The sequence below is a fragment of the Cryptomeria japonica genome, chromosome 1, assembly GCF_030272615.1.
Source record: "Cryptomeria japonica chromosome 1, Sugi_1.0, whole genome shotgun sequence".
Lineage (NCBI taxonomy): Eukaryota > Viridiplantae > Streptophyta > Pinopsida > Cupressales > Cupressaceae > Cryptomeria > Cryptomeria japonica.
Window position 1 is genome coordinate 546,026,547 of NC_081405.1, and position 22,532 is coordinate 546,049,078.

The following is a 22,532-nucleotide window of genomic DNA, read 5'->3' on the forward strand; positions in this document are numbered from 1 at the left end:
AGTTCATCTAAAGGAGAGCAAATTTATGTTACTGCTGGAAACAACATCTCAAGGCTGAGCGAAGACATTTCTAGGCTATCGAACTTGAATCAGGCTGGGCGAATATCATTCTAAGTTTGCTGAAGTTGTTCCCAGGCTGCTGAACATGCTATACTGTCAAATACATGTGCTTGTTGTGCGATCCCTCTCAAGGACAAGCAAACCTCAACTAGGACCACTGAATCATAGGCTAGGTGTCATTATCAAGTTTGGATATCTGATCTGCATTATATCAGATAAGTTATGTGTTGTGCCCTAGCTGGGTGAAGATGTATTAAGCTATTGTGAATAATCTAATCAGATCTGCACTTATTGTTGTTGGATTTTTCCTCCAAGAGGGAGGTTTTCCAGGGGTATCACTGTGTTATGCGTCTCTCTTGTGTTTTTTGTTATTTACTGTCAATCTGATTGCTAAGATTAACATAAAATCAACAAGAGTCAAGTGAAAATTCTGAGGGATTCTTATTTATTTCTGCACTTTCTAGTAATGTTCCTACTAGCAGTGATATGTGGTTGATAGATAGTGGAGCATCTCGTCATATCACTGGTTGTCGTGAATACCTTTCTAACTTGAAAGAAAAAGACTATCATCTTCAAGTTATCATTGGTGATGATGCTTGCTATTCTGGGAAGGGTGTTGGTTCTACTTCTTTTCAATTGGACTCTGGTATTCCTCTTCATTTAAGTGATGTACTATTTGTTCCTAGTATTAAGAGTAATCTGATTTCTATTTCTGCATTAGAAGACAAAGGTTATCATGTTGCTTTTGCTGATGGAAAAGTACTTGCATGGAAGAAGAACTCAAGTATTCAATCAGCTCATGTTATTGGTGTTCGTCATGATAGTCTTTATAAACTTTCAGTTCATCTCATTCAAGTCTTAGCTCATGATTCTTCAAGTTCAAGTGAGCTGTGGCATAAAAGATTTGGTCATTTAAATTTCAAAACTTTGTCTGCAATGGAGAAGGTTGTCAATGGTCTTCCAAAGCTGAATCAAAATCATGGTGGTGTTTGCAAGGAATCATGAAGGTGTTTGCAAGGGGTGTGCTTTAGGTAAGAACATTAAGAGCACCTTTCATAGTAGTGAAAGTAGGGCAAAGGATGTTCTAGAATTAATTCATTCTGATTTATGTGGACCTATATCAATTGCTTCTCTTAGTGGTTTTTGGTATTATGTCACCTTCATTGATGATTTTTCACGTAAGTGTTGGATTTACTTTCTTAAGTCTAAAGAGTCTGATGAAGTGTTGTCCAGATTTAAAGAGTTCAAAGCTCTAGTTGAAAATTTATCTAGCAAGAAAATAAAAGTTCTTAGATGTAATAATGGAGAATATGTTTTTGGTGTTTTTCATAACTTTTGTGTTGAAGCTGGGATTAAGAGGGAGTTTTGTGTCCCTTATAATCCTCAACAAAACTATGGCTGAAAGAAAGAATAGGACAACTGTTGAGGCAGCAAAAGCTATGATTCATGACCAAAGTCTTCAAACATTTATTTGGGTCAAGGCTTGCAGGATAGTAGTTCACATTCAGAACCGTAGTCCTCATCGGATTCTAGTCAACTTGACTCCAGAAGAAGCTTTTACAGGTGTCAAACTAGATGTTAGTTATTTCAGAATCTTTGGATACCCCGTTTATATTCATGTTCCAAAAGAGAAAAGAACTAAATTAGAACCCTCAGGCAAGAAAGGCATCTTTGTTGGTTATGGTGAATCTTCAAAAGCATATAGAATCTACATTCCAGGTCAAAAACAGATTGCAATCAGCAGAGATGTTTCTTTTGATGAAGATTTAGCTTGCAAGAAATCCAAAGAGTCTAACTTGGAATCTGATGAAGATCTTGAGCATCCTCAAGATATAGATACACCTGATCCGAATCTATCTTCAGACATTTAGAGGGAGTATACTGATTTAGAAGATCCTGCTGATTCAGCTGATCCAGCTGATCCAATTGATCTAGTTGATTCTATAGTCACAACAACAGGCTCCAGTAATAGTTCAACTCATTAGAAAAGACCTCTATGGGCTAGGCACACTATGGAAGAGGCTGAAAAATATGCAGCCCATCGTGGTACTTTCAGAGAAAGTAAGAGACCTCACAAGTTTGTTGGCTATGTATCTTTGATGAGTCATATCATAGCATCCGAGCTCTCAAGTGTTGAAGAGGCTTTAAATCAAACAGTGTGGAAGGATGCCATGATGGAGGAATATAAATCTATTATGAAAAATGATGTATGGGATATTGTTCCAAGAACTAAAAACAAATCAGTGGTTTCTTCTAAGTGGTTGTTCAAAATCAAACATGCCGCTGATGGAAGTATAGAAAAGTTCAAGGCCAGATTTGTAGCTAGAGGTTTTTCCCTAAAGGAAGGCATAGACTTCGAAGAAACCTTTGCACCTACAGCTCATTACACTTCTATCAAGACTATCATAGTTGTTGCAGCTGTTAAGGGTTGGAAACTTTATTAAATGGATGTGAAAACAGCCTTCGTGAATGGTAAAATTGAAGAGGTTTACATTGAGCAGCCAAAGGGCTTTGTTATTCATGATAGAAACTCTCATGTATGCAGGCTGAAAAAGGCCTTAAAAGCCCCCCGTGCTTGGTATGAGAGGATAGATCACTATCTTTTGAGCTTGGGCTTTCTAAAGAATGATGCTGATCCAAATTTGTACTTCAAGGTATGTGATGACAAGGTGCTGATTTTAGTGCTATATGTTGATGATTTATTTCTCACTGGTAATGATGATCTCATTGTCAAATGCAAGGAGTTAGCTTCAGAATTTGAAATGAAAGATCTTGGCTTGTTACATTATTTTCTTGGACTTGAAATATGGCAAAGACCCAATGAAATCATATTGAGATGAGGAAAATATGCAATTGATATTTTGAAAAGGTTTGACACGTTAAGAGTGTAAGTCTATGGCGACTCCTATGGAGGTAAATCTGAAAAAATTACATGATGATGCAGCAAATTCAGATTTAGTTGATCCTACTATGTACAGGCAATTAATTGGCTCTTTAATGTACTTGATTAACACAAGGCCTGATATATGCTATGCAATTAATACCTTGAGTCAGTTCATGTGTGAACCAAGGCATATTCACTTTGTGGCAGCCAAACACATATTGAGATATGTACGTGGTGCAATTGGATTTGGCTTAAAATTTTCTTCTTGTGTAGATCTGAACTTGCAGGGGTTTTTAGATTCAGATTGAGCAGGTTGTGTGCCTGACAGAAAAAGCACTTCAGGTTGTTCTAGCCTAGGTTCAACTATGATTTCCTGATCCAGTAGGAAACAATCTTGTGTTGTACAAAGTACAACTGAAGCAGAATATGTTGCAGCCTGTGTGGCTGCAAGAGAAGTTGTGTGGCTTCGAAAATTACTTACAGGCTTGTTTGGGCAGCCTTTGAAACCTACTGTGATTATTTGTGATAATCAAAGTTGTGTGAAGCTTTCAGTTAATCCAGTTTTTCATGATAGATCCAAACATGTGGAAATTAAATATCATTACTTGAGAGACATGGTTTAGCGAAAAGCAGTTGAACTCAAGTATATTTCTACAGAAGAGCAGACAACAGACACTCTCACCAAGCTACTTCGGAGAGTGAAGTTCTGTTACTTCCGAGATAAGCTTGGCATTGTGGAGAATGAAGCTCTTGCTGAGAGAGAGTCTCAGCTTTATTGATTATTTGCTTATTGTTAATGAGTTCTTCGCTGCGAGAGAAGTTTGAGGTGAAATCCCTTGACTAATGAGTTCTTCTCTGCGAGAGAAGTTCAAGGTGAAATCCCTTGATTAATGAGTTCTTCTCTGCGAGAGAAGTTCGAGGTGAAATCCCTTGATCCACCCTTTGGGAGTAGCTATGGTGGAAGTCATGTGTATGACTTTATAATTTTTATTTCTGTTTTCATTCACCCTCTAGGAGTAGCTATGGTGAATATTGTTATGCTGAGATAACAATTTTATTGAATAAAATTTGTGATGAGACTCTGTTAACTTTCTTTGGTTGCAGTTGTATGTACCTGTCATGAGATGACGAAATGAAGAGAAGATCTCTCTCTTGCTAGGAGGGAGTGTTGAAGTTATAGCTTCGATAGAGATTCAAAATGTAATGTCTCTTATTTATTTCTTATCGCTATCTTCTTCTTGTCTCCGTCTTGGTGGCTTCCGTTACATTTTTACCGCTTCTTTGGCATACGTTTTCCTACCGAAGTTCTTCGTTGTTTATTCATTTCCTATGGTGACTGTCAGTGAGATTTCTTTGTAACTGTCGGTGAGTCAGCCATGTGGCTGTCGGTGACTTTTCTTCTTCCTTCATGGAGTTGTCTCTTCATTTGCCATTTGATTCTTATCACTCTTCTAGTTTTGTCGAGCTTCTTTTTTGGCAGATGGATAGTCATATGGTCGGCTTCTCATTTGTCTTGTAGCACGTTGAGAATAGTGTGTATGGAGTCTGTCAGATCAGTAATTTTATATGCTTTATGTGTTCAGAGTTTTCAATCTTATGAAGGTTTATAGAATGTATATGAGATGTATCATTTGACTTCATTGTCATGATGATTTGTAGAGAATAAAACTTATCTTATTGAGATTGATAGTAATCTGAAACTATCAACAGTTGTATCCATTTTTCAGAGATATAATAAAGTTCATTTTTGAGTGGGCTGGGTTTTTCACCCTCAGGTGGAGGGTTTTCCCAAGATAAGTTCTTGTCTTTATGTTGTTCTTAAGTTTAGTCTTTAGTATTCTGTTATCTATTTATTCTGGTTCAAATTTAACATTTATTTCTCTAGAAAAGAGGAATTATTCTCATTGATGGGCCTAGCATTACAATTTATCATTGCTTGTTTCTTGTTGTGCACATTTTATCATCATAAAGAACTCACACCTTAGGGCACAAGCTTCAAGTTTGACACAAAAACAATAAGATAGTATGCATATCAAAATCATTTAAACTAGACAAATACACTTCAATCCCTCTCATCAATGGGCCTAGTATTACAATTTATCATTGATTGTTTTTCATTGTGTACATTTTATCATCATTTTGAGCTCACACCCTAAGGCATAAGTGTAATGTCCCCACTTTGAAATATAATTTAGTAATAAATAATAATAATAATAAAATTAAAATACAAAAGAATAAAAAAAAATTAAAATAAAATTAAATATCAATAGACTTATTTAGTACTGATTAATCATCCATTTGTTTCTATCAGCAACATATCATTAAATAATGAATAAATAACCATTTATCAGGTAATGACTAAACATCACTGCATACCGTTACACAAACTTAAATTAAAAAACACCCAGGGTGACACATCCCTTCACATCAGCATCTACATGTGTAAGAAGGCTGAGCAGATCATGTTGGAAAGGAACTTTTGGGGGGGGACAAGGAAGAGAATACGGGAGACAGGAAAAATAGGAACACGGAAGACCAACGTGGTCCCAGTCATACTGACTGGGAAACATTACGGTATGATACAGTAAATATAATACAATGTTGTTAATTTAATAAGGTGCTGGCAATATAATATGACACACTACTAACACTATTAATATAATACAATATATTAATTTAGTCATATATTAACATAGTAATATGGTTAGTGTAATATAATATAATGATGTTAATAAATTCTGAGGTTTGTACAGTTAACCAAATCTGATATAATATTGCTAATAGAGTAAGATATTATCAAGGCAACACGACACTGAAACGTAATATAATAAAATATAAGTAACATAAAACAATCTGAACAATACAATACAAATTAATGTTATTAGTGAAACTGTTAATATCAATCTAATAAATGGGTTCAGCAATAGCCAATTATTGTCATAATACGTACATTGATTCTTTATCACTTATACTATATAATAAATATATAGGCAATGGTGAAGGAGGATGTGAGAGCGTTGCTCGAGGGGTACAACGTATGAGCATTCTTCTAGATATGCCACCTCAAAGTGGGAGAAGATGAGCCCATAGAGGCCAAAGGAGTACAAAGGGTACGGTCTTTGGGTCTAAGAAGCGATGGCTTTTGGAGCAATTTCTGCAATCTTTTCCCTCTTCTCCACCATGGCTCAAAATACAAGAGAAAAATCATTAAGGTATTAGGATGATGACTAGATGAGGGTCAAAGGCACCTTATTGGAGCTTCCCTAATATCTCCGCATGGACCATTTGTTAAAGTGGATCGATCAGAAGAGGTGAGAGGTTGATATGATGGAGGGGAACAATGTAAAGCCCTCACTAGGTATGCCACCTCATGATGATCATTGAGGACCATTGGTTAAGGACCACATGAGGCCACAGAGGATAAGGTCTTGTTGTCGGGCCTAGGGTAGAGAATGCCTAGGGCACTTCATCATGTCTTCCAACTCTACCCTCGTTATGATTGAGTTTCCATGTAATTGTTGATATTGGTTGTGTAGATCAATATATATATATACACACATATATCCTAAACCTAGAATTGGATGTATTTCATGAGTTATATCTACACTGTTTTCTAATCTCATTGAGGGTTTCAAAAAAATAGGCTTATCCCATCTTATTCTTCAATGAAGATCATATCCCTAACTATGTTTGCCCTTGTTTCATTCTAGATTTGTGCATTTAGGGCAAAGTAGAAGGTGATCCCAAAAAGGGGGCATTACAACAAGCTTCAATTTTGTCATGAAAACAATATGATACATATCAAAATCATCTAAACTAGAGAAATACACTTTAATCCCTCTCATCAATGGGTCCACACAATTACACAATTGACGCTTGACCTTCGAAAACTCTAATCTGCACTCTTTCATAAATGTACTTGCAAGGTTGAGAACTCTTTTTCAAATCCACATACATTATCACTTGAGTATTGGAGAGAATATGTTGGTTGAGATCTCTCCCTTTGATCTTGATTTATCTTTCTTGATTTACCTATAGCCAAAAAGTCAATTGAATACCCTCCCTTAGGTCTTGATCTAGTTATATCTAAGACAACATGCAATTAGTTGGGTACTCTTCCTCTTCCAATGCAAGGTTTTATTTGCAATCAATGGATCAAGCTCTAGTTATAGTGGCTTTAATTAATAAGTACCCACCTTGTTGTGTTGAATCTTGCTAAAATTATTTTATCATTGTGATCTTTCTCAATATCATATGGCAATTCTTTCATTATCTTTCTTACTCTTATGTTGCTTTATTTTTACTCAATTTTTCCTCCAACTCACTCTAGAGTCTAGACTAACACCAACCTCTACTTGACATATTCCATTAGACTTCCTCTAGTTTCCCATAAATTTTCAATCAATGGATCAAGCTTTAGTGAACCTTTAGTTAATTAGTACCCACTTTATTGTGATTGAATCTTGCTTGTCCAATTCTAAGTTCTTCTACTGATATTGTTTTATCACTATGACCTTTGTCAATATCCTATGGCAATTCTTTCATTATCTTTCTTACTCTTATCTTACTTTATTTTTACTCAATTTTTCCCCCAACTCACACTACCAACACCAACCTACTTGACACATTCCATTAGACTTCCTCTACTTTCCTATAAATTTTCAATTAGTACCCATAAATTTCCCATAAAGTTTCCTAAAGTTTCCCATAAATTTTCAATCAATGGATCAAGCTTTAGTGAACCTTTAGTTAATTAGTACCCACTTTATTGTGATTGAATCTTGCTTGTCCAATTCTAAGTTCTTCTGCTGATATTATTTTATCACTATGATCTTTGTCAATATCCTATGGCAATTCTTTCATTATCTTTCTTACTCTTATCTTACTTTATTTTTACTCAATTTTTCCCCCAACTCACACTACCAACACCAACCTACTTGACACATTCCATTAGACTTCCTCTAGTTTCCTATAAATTTTCAATTACCGAATATCCATACCCCGTTGCTCTCATATAGATGAACTTTAGAATAATTAGCCAACAAAATTAATCACCTTCTTCATTCTTACATTGTTGGTCTTCTCAAGTTCACCAATTCTCCATCTCCTAAACCTCCAATGCAATCCTTTATACATTTTAGTTTAACAAGAAGGTTTTTTTTTCTACCATTATTGTAGTACCATGTCTAAAATTTTTACAAGAAATAGCTTGATTAAAATGTTTAATCTTTTCCTTTTTGGCTTGTTGAAATAATCATCGCAACTATAGATATATATGAGGATTACTAAAGATAGGCATTTTTTTATATTAACACACAAATGCAAACTTCTCGTGAAGATAAGAATTAGAATGGACCACACAATTTTGGTTGATATGATTCCCCCATAAATTTTTAGTTCTAATTTTCCTGATGCATTTTCTGAAAATGTTAAAACTTAAAAAGATGCACCAATATATTTTTTTACATGAGATCAATTTCCAACACTACAATAGATGCATAAGAGTCCAAACAACACAATTACTAGAATTTGTTGTGTACCTTTGTTGACCTCATTTCACCAGAGGTATTTATATTAGTTATGGAGAGTTGCACCTTTCCCACGCATTCATGTTTTTCGTTGTAAATAGGCCACCAGCGAATTTTATCATTCTGCAAGAAAGGCAAAACCTTTTCTTTAAAGAAAACATATAAATATATAAAAGGTTTGGATTGCAAAAGATTCTAATATGTAATTATAAAAATAAACATTAAAGAGAGGACATACTGGATCATCGGTTATAGAAGAGATCTTTATCCAACTTCGACCATAAGCATTTCCCTTGCAATCTTGAACCTCCACTATAAGAACATCTCCTTGGCTCTCAGGAAAACTGAATTCAGAACAAACAAACCACAAAATAAAACAAAGATCTTGGAACAATTGAAAAAAATGCAAAAGTTGTGAAAGAGAATACTCCTTTTGAATCTTTGGAAAGTTACTTGAGTTAATGCATGTTTTCAAATTAATATAAAAGAAATATAACATGCGATTTACGGAAGTTTTGTAAATAAAAAGGTTGACAAAAGAAAGACTGCTTGTAAGAGAAAATTAGAGAGAGGGCAAGTCCTCTTACAACATATGATTATCACCAGATCCCGGTTGCATCCACACAGATGACCCGGGCTGCATCAATGAAGCTTCTTCTTCAATTAAGCTCTTTAGCTGAAGCAAGCATGAAAAGGTTTCTGTATAAAAAAAATACAAACAGACCAATTGAATATCATGGATAAGTCTATTGGTCATTTCAGAAATAAATAAATTGAAGTGCAGTTTATGCTCCAAAATTTAAAATGGTGTTTTGGAAACAATAAGAAAGAAAACATATTTTTTCAATTTCATTAGAAACTGTATGAGAAAAAATCCGTACTTACAAGATCTGTGTAAACAAGTGTATTAAGTTCCAAGTGGTCAGCAATATAAAAAGGAAGCAAACATAAAATTTCCTTATTTTGAACCCATGCAAAACAGGATTTTAAACAATGCGGCTGAAAACTATTTCATGCTAAAAGAGAATATGAAAAACTCGTACCTTGTGTTGTTTCTGAAGGTTTGCTGTTGCAAAGTGTATTCACACCTGCTTTTATTATTCCAGATAATTGTCGTACATACTGTGCTCCAGCTTGCATATACGCAGCACCACGTTGTGAGTAGGTCGAATGATGAGGTGCATTTGATACAACATGAACTGTTTTCATTGCTGCCCATCCAGCCGAAAGAGATGATCGCATGTTAGAAAAATGTTTACGCAGCGATTTAAAATGTTCAAGGATTGGTCCGGCACATGGAAAATTGCATTTGGAAGGCACCACCCTCTTAATCTTCACTCTATGCACTGCTTTCACACCAGTATACAGTCCTTGGATTAGATTTCACCCTCCAAATGTTATGCATCCAAAGTGTGAAAACACACTTGATTGTGAAAAACAGGCAAATTTTGGATATTATTTTACAAAAAACACTTACTTCTGAAAAGAAAGATAATGAACACACATTTTTCATATTATTTTAAATTATTGAAAAGCCCTTCCAAAACTTATTAATAAATTTTTTAATTTCCAATTTTTCGAACCGATTAGGAATAGAATTTTAGAGGATAAATAATGTTGACTATTCTTAGTCCCAAAATCCTCATGTATATAATAAATTTGATGCTATCATAATGCAATATTTTACAAGTCGGAGAAAGGGAATCCCTAGCAAGAGCCATTTGCAACACCTTATGCAAACCAGCAAAGCTAATGAGAATTGAACAGCTCATCTCTTCGATGGCCCAAGCCCAAGGAACAGCCAAATTTTGAATCCACTCATAAGGAAAACACATACATCTAAAAGGGGAAAAAAACACCCATTTATCATATTAACTTAAATTATTGATAGAGTTGCTCCAAAACTTATCATTTCCAAAATGATTTAGAATAGGAATTTAGAGAATGAATATTGTTGAACTTGATAAATCCCAATGTTCTTAGGTTTTCAATAAATTCATGTATCTAATAAATTGGATGCTATCATAGCTTAATACTTAACAGGACTCCCCATCAACACCCACTGCAATCCCATCCAAACCAACTTAGCTTTAAATGAGATTAAAGCCATACCTTCCACCTTAATTTTCTCCACAGTTTTTTTGTGCCTAGGTGCAGTAGTCTCCTCCATAGAACTAGAAATGGGTCCAGTCATCAATAATTCTTCTTCTGGTTGCAACAAGACTTTTTGCAATCTGCATGATCCCCAGAAATAAAAATTAGGAAATTAACCATCATTGCAAGTATGTGATGACCATTAAACCCACCAAGCATGGACAGTTAAAAGAAAATCTTCATTTTATGACTTATCACGTAATGTGATTGTGTTTGTTAAAAGTAATTGCAGTTTGCACACGAAGATTATACATCAAAATTAATCGTCTGGAATTCAATCAAAAAAGTTGTTATAGAGGTTTAATGAATTCTGGGGCCTCTATGATTTTAGGTTTTTTATATCATATAATAAAATAATAATAAAATTGATATCATATATTTCAGAAAGAGACAAAACAGAAAAAATGCAACACTATTGATACAACATACCCAAAAGCATTACGCAAAACAGCACACTCGTCATTCAGGAACTCTGGAGCCTCCATGCAGCCTGTGGCCCATGCACGCAAACACAGTCTGATACATGCTTCATACGCAAGAAAAGCCTGCCAAGCACCATGGCCACTGTAACACAAAAACATAATCACCTTCTCAAACAAAACAAATAGAATGATTTTATGTAGTGAAGTGAATAAGTAGTCAAGACAAAGACAGCTATGCATACTATACATGCATATGAACTACATATATTGAATTTCTAAAAGTCCATGATGGCTTTAGTAGCAAGGAATGAAATTTGAAAAGAAAGCAACTCACCTAACATAAAAAGTTGGGGGACTTAAAAAGGAATTAGTTTGTCTACATGAAGTCTGCACTTCCCCTTCCTCACAAGAAGACCTGAAAATAAACAAACTGTCAATTGAGAATTTCATCTTCCTTCGTTAGCAAGTCATAACTCTAATACCAATTAATTCAAAGCTTTATGCTTATCATCGCTTATTCAGAGCATGCCAACCTGGTCATTTAGATTCTATGAGTACATGATCAAGAAAAAATGTGGGAGTTCACTAATTAGTTACCCTGTACATTTATCGTTTGGTTCCGGTACACTGAAATGCTTTTGATCTGTATGTATGTCATGCAGTGGGCTTGACTTTCTTGAACTCTGTCTCCAGCTATTATTTGACTCTGTCTTAAGAGCACTTTCTTCTGTTATTTCATTTTCAGGTGCAAACATTGGTGGTGCACTTGGTGTTCCTGTTTCTGACAAGCTCCTGGGTTGGGGTTCAGGAATGTGAAATTCCTACAAACAAACATGAGAGTAACCTAGCAAATCATAATCAAATGAAAATTAATGGATTGACCATGATTAACACATTGAATGGCGAATGTGAGGAAGGTATGCAAAATACTTGATCTTTCACATCACACTGTAGCCATAGTTTGGCTTCATGAATGCTACATTGGATCATCTCCTGCATGGAAATACTACTAAAAATTGATCTTATTTTGAAGACACGACCCTTGTTGCAAACCAGGGTAAAAGGAAAATCTTGACATTGCTGAAATGATCTAGACATTGGCTCCCTGTACTTTGAAACAAACCCAAATCCTAACTATGTGTGTAGTTAATATGTTGACACGGTGTTCCAAATAGTAACACTAAGTTTGCGATTGCAAACAAATGATCAGACGATCACGATCATATTCCGATCCACCTCAAAACCTATTTTATGTGTGTAGGTGAAAAGACTTCATGGCATGTCAGGGAGTAACCGTAAGTTTGTAATTGCATACAAATGGCCACGTGACCAAGCACTTTGTCTCAAACAAAATATAAGTTTATAAGCACATTTTTTCAAAAAAAAATCAGTGAAAAAGCACTTTTTATCAAACAAAAAATCAGTATATATCCACATCCACCTTTGACCCAGAGCCTTTATTTGTGCGTTAGGTCAAATTGCTTCAGACATTTGAAACAACAATTCTAATTTCTGATTGAAAACAAATGCAATCAGATGTAATCAAACACACATTTGTCTCCAACAGGAATAGGTACAGCGATCAGAAAAGGAGGGATAACTTTTGCTAACCTCTTTATCTTCTTGTCTCTTTTCTACAAAGCCAGTAGTCGGTTGAGCGCACTTCTCTTCCCGATAGAAAGTGGAATTTTCCTCATTCTCCCTGGGCAATTCCTCAGGACTTCCAATATCCTCCGAAGATGCAGCTAAAGATTCTCCATGTTGAGTAGGGTCTACATTCCTCTTTGCTCCACCATGACCACTCCTAGATTCCAACACAGAAACAGGGTCTGGACTCGATTTCTGCAGTCGATCATACCTATACCGGCAGTTATACTCATATGTGGTTTCTTGCGATGGTTTAGGATCCCCAGTCATATAAACCCCATGCCCAGCACCCCCTATATAACCATGATGCAAAAGAGGATCTTCTTGCAGATCAGACTCGACAGAATCCCCATCCTCGCCAGATGAATAATAAAGGCCATGCTCCGGGGCAGAGCCGACACTCTCATCGTCATCCACGTCCAACACAACACTGCCCTCCAAATGTGTGGAAATAAGAGGTGGGCCAAGAAACCCTGAACGGTAGTGAATGGGTGGCAATTTTGTGGAAGGAAGTCCCCAGTTCCCGGCCTTACCAATAGATGCAGCATTATATATCAGTGGATCAGATGCAAGGTTGGGGCTGATATTTTCAGAGGAATATAAAGTGGGTTGGACATCCACACCCTGTTGGCCTCAATCAAACGTCTTTAATCAGCATATCAACCATTTCAATGAAAAATAAACTGGGTGTTCCAAATTCCACACACTGTTTAGTCAGAGCTAAAACAAAATTGCAAGAAATGGAAATATGGTTTAGTCTGGAACACTTACCTCTCGGACCCAATTGAGAGCAGTCTCATCTAGGCCTTCAGTAAACATATTCTTCTTCTTGTCCGTAAAAGCCGATATATTGTGAAGCCCCAGAAACCAAAATCTCGGTTTCAATCCGTGTTAACTGCCACTGCAATTAGCAGGTTTTTCGTTGAATCAAATAATGGCCTGTACACTCTGCCTTGTTCAATTTCTGTGATGAATAAGAGCAGGGCATTACGGATTCCTTTGGAACGGCTCTTTTTGACGATTTTCAAATTATAATAATTTCTTATAACTTCGCTTTAGCTGGAGACTATAGTTTCTGGGTTCCAGCTTTCATATATCAACGGTCATGTTTGTTAAAGTTTTTATTTTACACATTTACAGTTCCCTATTTTAACTTTTACTAGCTTTTCTTGATGTAAAGGTTAAAAACTATTTTCACGTCACATACACCAACGAGAAGGGAAAGAAAAGTGCATCATTTCATTTGTTTTGGATTTGTTTCTTTTAAATAATATATTTACTAGGATATTTATATTTAAAAAATATATGTAAAATATGTCGAGAGATATCTTATAATAGAAGAAAATCAGTTGTAAAATAAAATCTTCACAAAAGTTGAAACATGGCATATTTCATGCATTTACCTATCATTTGAATGTCAAATTGTTTCAAAAATGGATTTTTGTTTACAGACTTTTGATGTCATTGTAGATGCCTCTCGGCATAATTAAGAGTCGAAATATAATTTATATTTTATAATTTTTGAGTCTTTATTTATATGTGATTTGAATCTATTTTTTATCTATATTATTTTTATTAAGGGTTACATGTATAAGTGTCAAATTAAATTAATCTAAAATTGTGGATATTATTGTGACCTTTAAGTTTCTAGATTCAAATTTAATTATGAGTCTAATATGACTCCCTTTCAACTAGTTTTTGAACATCAACTCAAGCATGAAATATTCAAATTGTGACACTAGGATGTATAAAAGGACAAACAATAGTTCATTCAAGGATATCTGAGATCTAATATAACTAGAGAAAAGTTACATTTCACTATAGTATCATGTAAATCATTGCATTAGCATTAAGTCGGATAGGAATTTGCATTTCTACTTGTGTCTTCCAACTTATTCAAAAATATTAAGTTAAACTAAGGATCTAACTAAAGCAAAAAAAGGGACCAAATTGCCTCCTAGACATAGGACAAGCTCTAGTTGTGTCTCTAAACACCACCAAGCTCAATTAACACAATCGAATAAGTATTTGAAAACCAAAAGTATAAGGATCAATGTCACAACAAAAGTTCAAAAGCACAAATATTATGTTAGATACATAGGTGTAGAGATCACTTTTATATATATAATTTGATTATGCCTAGAAAGAGTGTAGAACGTATTTTAGTCTATTGGATTGTTACAATTTCAAACTTGATAGCAAAATCAAGATTGGATCACTAAAGATAGAGTTACAACAAAGTATCATCTTCTCACACATGAAACTAAGCACCCTAATCATTTTTGTTGCTTTGAAAAAGAATATTTTGGTAGTATTTTTATCTTATATCCTTAGTCTTGACTAATTTCTTAACTGGTTGCTTTATTTAGTTAATTAGCCTATATATTTGAAAATAAATATTTATTAATTTTCAAAAGCAAATGCTAAACACCTTGGGAACAAGCATGGCTAAACACCGCTCCGCAACTATTCAAAAAATCTGGACTATTTAAATAATGTTTACCTTGTTGATCACCTTCCAATATGAAGCTTTTTATTGTTTCATCTATTTTCTTCATATGATTTTTTTTAGCTATGTTGGTTCCCATTAAATCAAGGACTATTTCAAACAAGATCAGTTTGTCTTTTGGTGTAGAGTGTAGTTCCATAAACTACAAACATTGAATGTCCATAACCTTATTAGTGTTTATATTATGTATTTCCTATTCCTCCTAGAATCGATTTAATTTTCCTCGATGACAAGAGTTAGAGAATTTATGTTTATAGGTAGTGCAGCCATGGTCTAGTGGGTCTTCAAAGAGAACTAACCAGATCATGCAACAAGAGTAACACAACAGAAGCAATAAGAAAACATGGATAAAATGCAAAATCAGATATCTGCATCATCATATTATCATCATAGAACATTTGGTAATCAGCCGGTTACGTGTAGGCTAACATGCTAGATTACAATTCATCCGGACCTCCAAGAGGCATTCGAATTACCATTCCAGAAATCTAGATGCTCATAACCTTCAAACTGTCCTCCTGAGGATCACATATAACAATACATATACCCTTTGGAACATATATGGGTTGGCCACAATAGATTACATTTACCAAGAAAGGAAAATGAAATGTGCAAATAGGTCGGCCCTAAGAATGAAAGGAAAATCCTCTGGAAAAGAACAACCAAGAAGTGTGGATCGAAAGGAAGGTTGGCCAAGGACTCAAGAGCATCGAGCAAGGCAACAGATGGATCTGCAAGCCAAGAAATCGCTTCGCACAAGAAGAAATCAACAACTAGCCGTTAAGCTCAAAAACTGCTCTAGGAACCAAGAATAGCCAATCCAGAAGCGATAACTCACTGGAAAAGAATCCAAATGAATTGACAATCTAGAATGATGAACAAAAGCAAGCTCAGAAATCGAAAATCTGGTCCACAATGAAAAATAACTAGCTACTGAAACACATTGAAGGAAAACACAGAAAACTGTTATCAGAACTGAACAAGAACAAAACTAAGAAAATATTTTTGGTTGATGCAAGATTGCTCATAGACCGGGGATGCTCCTGCATCAGACAACGCAGGTAGAAAGAGATGTTTCATGAGAGGAAACTCATGAACATCGAAAAGGATTTGGGATATAGACCCCATCCTCATTTATGATCCAAACATCTTCTTTGTCTACAAACCTCTTCCTTACCTTCTCTGGAACCTCAACTAGATTCTCTAACTCTTGTTTCTCTTTATTTCTCTTTCCTTGCTTCAGACCTGCACACTGTCTCTAACCAATGCTTTCTTTCAGCTGCAACTCTAATTTATTTATGCCACAAGACTTCACTCGGTTTGCCACCATAACCTTACAACTATCAAGTTCCTTTTGACTATTAGACTTATCTATCAGGCACTTCTGCAAATCCATGCCACTATCTGGTGTAACCTCTGTAACCGGTTTCTCAGCACTGCAACTTCTCTCAAGATTAAAGTTCCTCACTTCCTTCTCTTTTTCCCCCAAAGAAGCCAATTCAAACTTCCATCCATCCTTCTCAATAGTGATTAGGTTCCTTCTACAGCCATATATATCTCCTCTATCAAACTGCCAAGGTCTCCCCAACAAAATAGGACAAGCACTCATAGACAAAACATCACATAAGACCTCATCCCTAAAAGGTCCAATATTAAAATTCACCAAACACTTCTCTTTTACTTTTATTTTTTATCATCTTGCAACCAACTTACCTAGTAAGGACAAGGATTCTTAAGCCTCTTTAATCCAATCTTCTCTACCATCTCATTAGATACCAAATTATCAATACTTCCACTATCCATGTATAACTTTACAACACTTACCAACAGATTTACACACAGTCTAAAAAAGATTCTTCCTCTGAGTAGATCTAGTATCTTCACTGCTCTGCTCCATCAAGACTCTTCTGAACATAAGGGATTCTCTTTTCTCTGGTTCCAGCACATTCTCATCGATAACTCTAACTTCCTGATCCTCATTTTTCACGCAATTCCTTGCCATCCCTTGCTTGCACTCAAAAGATCTATGTCCGGTTTCTCCACAATTGAAACATTTGCCCAAGAATTCTCTACTGCTACTGCTATTTCCTTTTCTCTGTGTCTTCTGATTTGGTTCTTTATCCCACTTAGGTTTTGATTCCTCTTCAACATTCTGCTTCTCTATACTGCCACTCATCTGCCCTTTATATCTCTCCTTTCCTCTAGGGTTATTTTGTTGTCTTCTTTTTACTTTCTCCTCAACCTTCAAAGCATATTGGTAAGCCTCTTCAACTATAGAAATCTTCAGCATACTCATCTCATCCTGAATGTTAAATGAAAGTCTATTTATGTACCTAGCAGCTTCTATCTATCCATCTCTCTATGTCCAGATCTGATCATCACCTTGTATAATCCCTCAGTATACTCTTTCACACTCATGTTCTTCTGCTTCAAGTTCTGCAACTTCTTGAACAACTCCAACTCATAGTCTCCCTGAATGAATTTAATCTTCAATCTTGCTACCATATGCCTCCACCGAGTGAACTTCACCTCACCCTTCTCAATTCTATCCCTCTGCAACTCCTTCCACCATAAAGCAACATGCCCTTTCAACTTAGTCTGTGCCAACTGGACTCTTTGTGGGTCCTTAATATCCTCAAACTTGAAGTAGTCCTCTAACTCTCCTATCCAATCAATCAAATCTTCTAGATTCAGCATCCCAAAAAAAGTTCAAAACCTCCACTTTATGAACTTTACTCACTTGCACCATCCCTCTCAGAAATCTCTCTTCTCTTTTATCTTTATGTCCTTCAGCCTCTTCAACCTCAAGCTCCTCTCTGACCTCTTCATACTCATCCTCAGACTTTGGATTCCTTCACAAAATATCCAATGCTTTTTGGATCTCATTCCTCATCTCATTCTTCAAATCCTCCATCATTTGCTCTACCCTCTGGGGGTTCATCCTTCTTGGTGGCATATCCTCCTTTTCTCTGGTGCAACTGCCTCAACTCGGCAATCTGACTACCGATTTTGATTGCCTCACACTTAGCGATCTATCAAACACACACATAGCATGCCTCCACTCGACGATCTATTCACCCAAAGGAATACCTCAAGGTTCGCAACCATCTCTGATACCACTTAGTGCAACCATGGTCTGGTGGGTCTTCAAAGAGAATTGATTAGATCATGTCGCAAGAGTAACACAATGGAAGCAATAAGAAAACATGGATAAAATGCAAAATCAGATATCCGCATCATCATATTATCATCATAGGACATCTGGTAATCAACCGGTTATGTGAAGGCTAACATGCTAGATTACAATTCATCCAGACCTCCAAGAGGCATCTGAATTACCATTCTAGAAATATAGATGCTCATAACATTTGAACTACCCTCCTAAGGATCACATATAGTAATATATATACCCTTTGGAACATATCTGGGTCGGCCACAATAGATTACATTTACCAAGAAAGGAAAATGAAATGTGCAAATAGGTCGGCCCTAAGAATGAAAGGAAAATCCTCCAGAAAAGAGAAATTGAGAAGCGTGGATCGAAAGGAACATCAGCCAAAGACTTGAGAACATCGAGCAAGGCAACAGATGGATTTGCAAGCCAAGAAATCACTCAGCGTGAGAAGAAATCAACAACTAGCCGTTAAGCTCAAAAACTGCTCTGGGAACCAAGAACAACCAATCCGGAAGCGAGAAATCACTGGAAAAGAATACAAATGAATTGACAATCTGGAATGATGAACAAAAGAAAGCCTAGAAACCGAAAATCTGATCCGCAATGAAAAAGAACCAGCTATCAGAACACACTAAAGGAAAACACAGAAAACTGCTACCGAAACTGAACAAGAATAAAACTAAGGAAATATTTTTGGTCGATACAAGATTGCTCATAAACCATGGATGCTCCTGTATCAATAGGCATGTGCAACATTTGAATTGTTCCAATAATCATCTAATGAATTATCTCCCTAATGTTTGGCCACACATGGAAAATAAAGAAGATGCAAATACACCAAGTTACCATTACTCTTCTCTTTATTAATCTTGTCATTTCTATATAAATTCAACCCATTGAGCGTGGAGGATATTATGTCAACATTAACAATGCTAGCAACTAAATCAAAATAAATGTAAGAAGAGAAAGAAATTGTTGTTCTATTTAGCATACCATTAAATTTGTGTAGAAGATAATAATCTGTCAACTAATGCCAACCATCATGTCACATGTATTTTCATAGTTTGGATATTAGATATGAAACTAGCTAGAATTATATGATTTTTCTTATTTAAATTTTGAATTTTTTCTTTACTATTGTCGAAAAAGAGGTGGCATCCCATTGTTCCTTGCAACTACTAAATTATATCATTATTCACAATGTTCTTCTACTCATATATGATTAATCTGGACCTTCCTCTTGGGTAGGTGTATAGATTGGTGAGCTTATCAACAACAATTGTATTAAACTTATTAAAAAAATTAGTCTTCATTTGTATCAAAAGATTGCTTGGATCCCATATCATATTACATACCCAATCTTGAAAAAAATGATATGTTATTTATTAATTTTCTTTAGATAAAATATGACTCGAGTCCCAAATCCTTATGTGTACATACTTTTGAATTTAAACATCCTTATGGATCTTTCTACTCTTCACTACAAATTATGTCTTTCATTATTTCCACCTTCTTAGAATGTATTTCATACAATAATGGAAGGGCTATAATAATGTGTGCTCTTATTGGAGTGAAAGCCATAAGGGTGTTATGATTAATAATAAATAGTTCCCTCATACACATGCACTATGGTGAATTTAAAATTCTATTTTATGGGGTAGTGGTTCAAACTCTATAAGATTCTCTTCAATATTTAATTTGTAATTTTTCTCTCCTTGACTTCGTTAAGAAGAATTTCTAGCTGACCTGCAAACTTCATACCTTATTTTTCAATCTTATTTTTGTTTTGATTTCACTATTATTTTTTTTCTACGAATCATACTTTTTAGAAGTTAAATGAATATATTTGTTTAGTTAGCAATTTATAGGTATTCACTTACCTTTTTTTTTTGGACTTTCATCGTATTTCCTAATTCTTCATGTGAATTCATCTTTTCTTGGCTTTGCCATTTATGGCCTGAATCCCAAGATTATTTACATGAGAAGCAATTATTTTGTCATATAAATTTATTTCTACTATGATCTTCTTTTACAATAAGAGAGCTATTTTTTTGTTTATGACTAGAAGGTGGTGCCTTGCAATGAGATTTATTCTAGGGTAATAATTGCTTTAGTGTAGCAATTATTACTAATTTAACTTTATGTTTTTACTTCTCTTCTTCCCTTTTCAAATTTTTCATATATTTACACAAATCTCTTTTTCCTAACACTCTTAAGAATCATTTGAAATACAATGTAAATTTTAAACCGTTCAACTATTTCTAATAAACTTTGAATAGTCCATTAAACTCTTTTTCCCAAAAAACCTAGTTCTCTACTACTTAATTTCTTCCTTCTTATTATAGAAATTACGGTTTATCGTGCAATGATTTTATTAGATTCTATTAGTAAGTTGAATTCTTTATTGTAATAATTAAACTCAAATTTCTCAATATTTATTTGGTATTGAAATAATAGGAGAATGATATGGCTAAGTGTTAAAATAGATTGTACCTTGAAGATAGTCACTTAGGCTCTTTAAACACCTCCTTAAAAGTATACATCATATCTTAGATCCTTTTATTCTTCTTTTTAGTAGACAATATAGGAGAAGTAATGTATTGATGAAGTTCCTTATCATCTTTCTTATCTCTTAAATAAGAAAATTAAAATTTCTATAAGAATTTATCAAATTATAGCCCGTTAATGGGCTTCATAGGGTTGATCATATTGAAAAACGGAGATAATATAAAATGGAATCCTCCAGATGAAGGTTGGATCAAAGTGAATTTTGTTGGAGCAATGAGAGGAAATCTGGGCTAGTCAAGGGCAGGGTGTGTGGCTCAAAATCATGAAGGAATGATTTTGGAAAAATGTGGACTTGGTATGGGGAGCACCGCAAATAACTTGGCAAAAGCAAATGTGACCCTACTAGCAGTGTAGATGGCTAAGAGACTCAAAGTGAGTCAAATACATTTAGAAGGCGACTCAAAGATTATCACACAAACATTAGTGAAAGGGGAGGCAATACATTAGCAAACTGACAAGATCATTAAGATGATTATTAACCTTAAACCAGATTAAGTACCGGTAAAGCAAAAATAGATACCCGTAAGCAATAAAACTTAACAATAAAACAGATAATCAACACAATGCAACCATACCACATAACACCATTATGTGTACGTGGAAAACCCAGAAAGGGAAAAACCATGGTGGGAAGCCTACTCACAGTCAGATGATACTTCTGCAAAAAGTATGTGATACAATGAGGGGCCTGCACATGCAGGAAGGCACACTGCCTAGAGCGCATTGCTCATTACAAAAGAGTCTCACTGACTACAGAGAGGCAACAACCATCTCAAGATAAATGGACAACAATCCAGAATAATGAATTGCCAGAGATAGCATCTACCATGCCTGATTACAGTCTCGGTTAAGCTCAATACCAGAGGCCTTTGACCTCTTCCTTAATCCCAATTCGATCACCTATGATCAACCAAATCTCATTTGCATATGATATTACATTACATGACCACAAATACATAATCCCCATGATCTACAATGAGATCTTACATCATTTATACCAACCCTAAGACCTAAACCAATTAGGTCGGCCACCTAAAGATATTACAATAAAATCATTACATAAATCCATATTACAATGATATGTCATGTCGGATTAAGACCAAAACAACAATAACCAATCCATAGAACATCCCGAAACATCCCAGTAATGTGTAGAGTACACGTTAACATGATACCGATCTATAACCTAGATAGGCACCGGACCTATTATGGGCCCACCATGCCAAAAAAATGTCTTCGAGCAATTGAAGCACAATCAAAGAAATCTTCAGCATACTGAAATCCATCTAGAAGCCTCACCAACACCACTTATGCATCCTGTCAAGATTCCTCAGTGAAAGCTCTATTGATTAAACCTTAAACCAGTGTCAGTAAGGGTTTACAAGAGTGTATGATAGCATCTAATTACCAAGTCAATACCAACTGACCAAAACATGCTCCAAGAACATGTAACACATAAAATCAAACATACTCCATTGATCCAAACATGTCGAAAGTGTCCATCAGATAGTCTCTTCTGTCGGTAACACTAGATCTTCTACCGGTAACCAAAACCTGTCTGCCGATAACCAAAAGCATAACAGCT

The 22,532-nt window shown here is 35.3% G+C and overlaps 1 protein-coding gene across 2 annotated transcripts in view; it reads right to left on the reverse strand.

Moving 5' to 3' along the window:
* LOC131044935 (uncharacterized) overlaps positions 1 to 13,744 on the reverse strand; it is a 67,428-nt gene extending 53,684 nt beyond the window's left edge. Inside the window, exons 1-10 of one of the 2 annotated variants that reach the window (XM_057978415.2) lie at positions 13,467 to 13,744; positions 12,660 to 13,319; positions 11,646 to 11,869; positions 11,383 to 11,463; positions 11,056 to 11,190; positions 10,585 to 10,706; positions 9,516 to 9,818; positions 9,060 to 9,171; positions 8,711 to 8,816; positions 8,485 to 8,595 (exon numbers count right to left, since the gene is read on the reverse strand). In XM_057978415.2, coding sequence (XP_057834398.2) covers positions 8,485 to 8,595; positions 8,711 to 8,816; positions 9,060 to 9,171; positions 9,516 to 9,818; positions 10,585 to 10,706; positions 11,056 to 11,190; positions 11,383 to 11,463; positions 11,646 to 11,869; positions 12,660 to 13,319; positions 13,467 to 13,514 — 1,902 coding nt within the window. In that variant the 5' untranslated portion in view covers positions 13,515 to 13,744. Of the gene's footprint in view, positions 1 to 8,484; positions 8,596 to 8,710; positions 8,817 to 9,059; positions 9,172 to 9,515; positions 9,819 to 10,584; positions 10,707 to 11,055; positions 11,191 to 11,382; positions 11,464 to 11,645; positions 11,870 to 12,659; positions 13,320 to 13,466 lie in introns of those variants that run through there. The other variant, XM_057978416.2, reaches the window with a different exon arrangement.
* Positions 13,745 to 22,532: the final 8,788 nt, after the last annotated feature.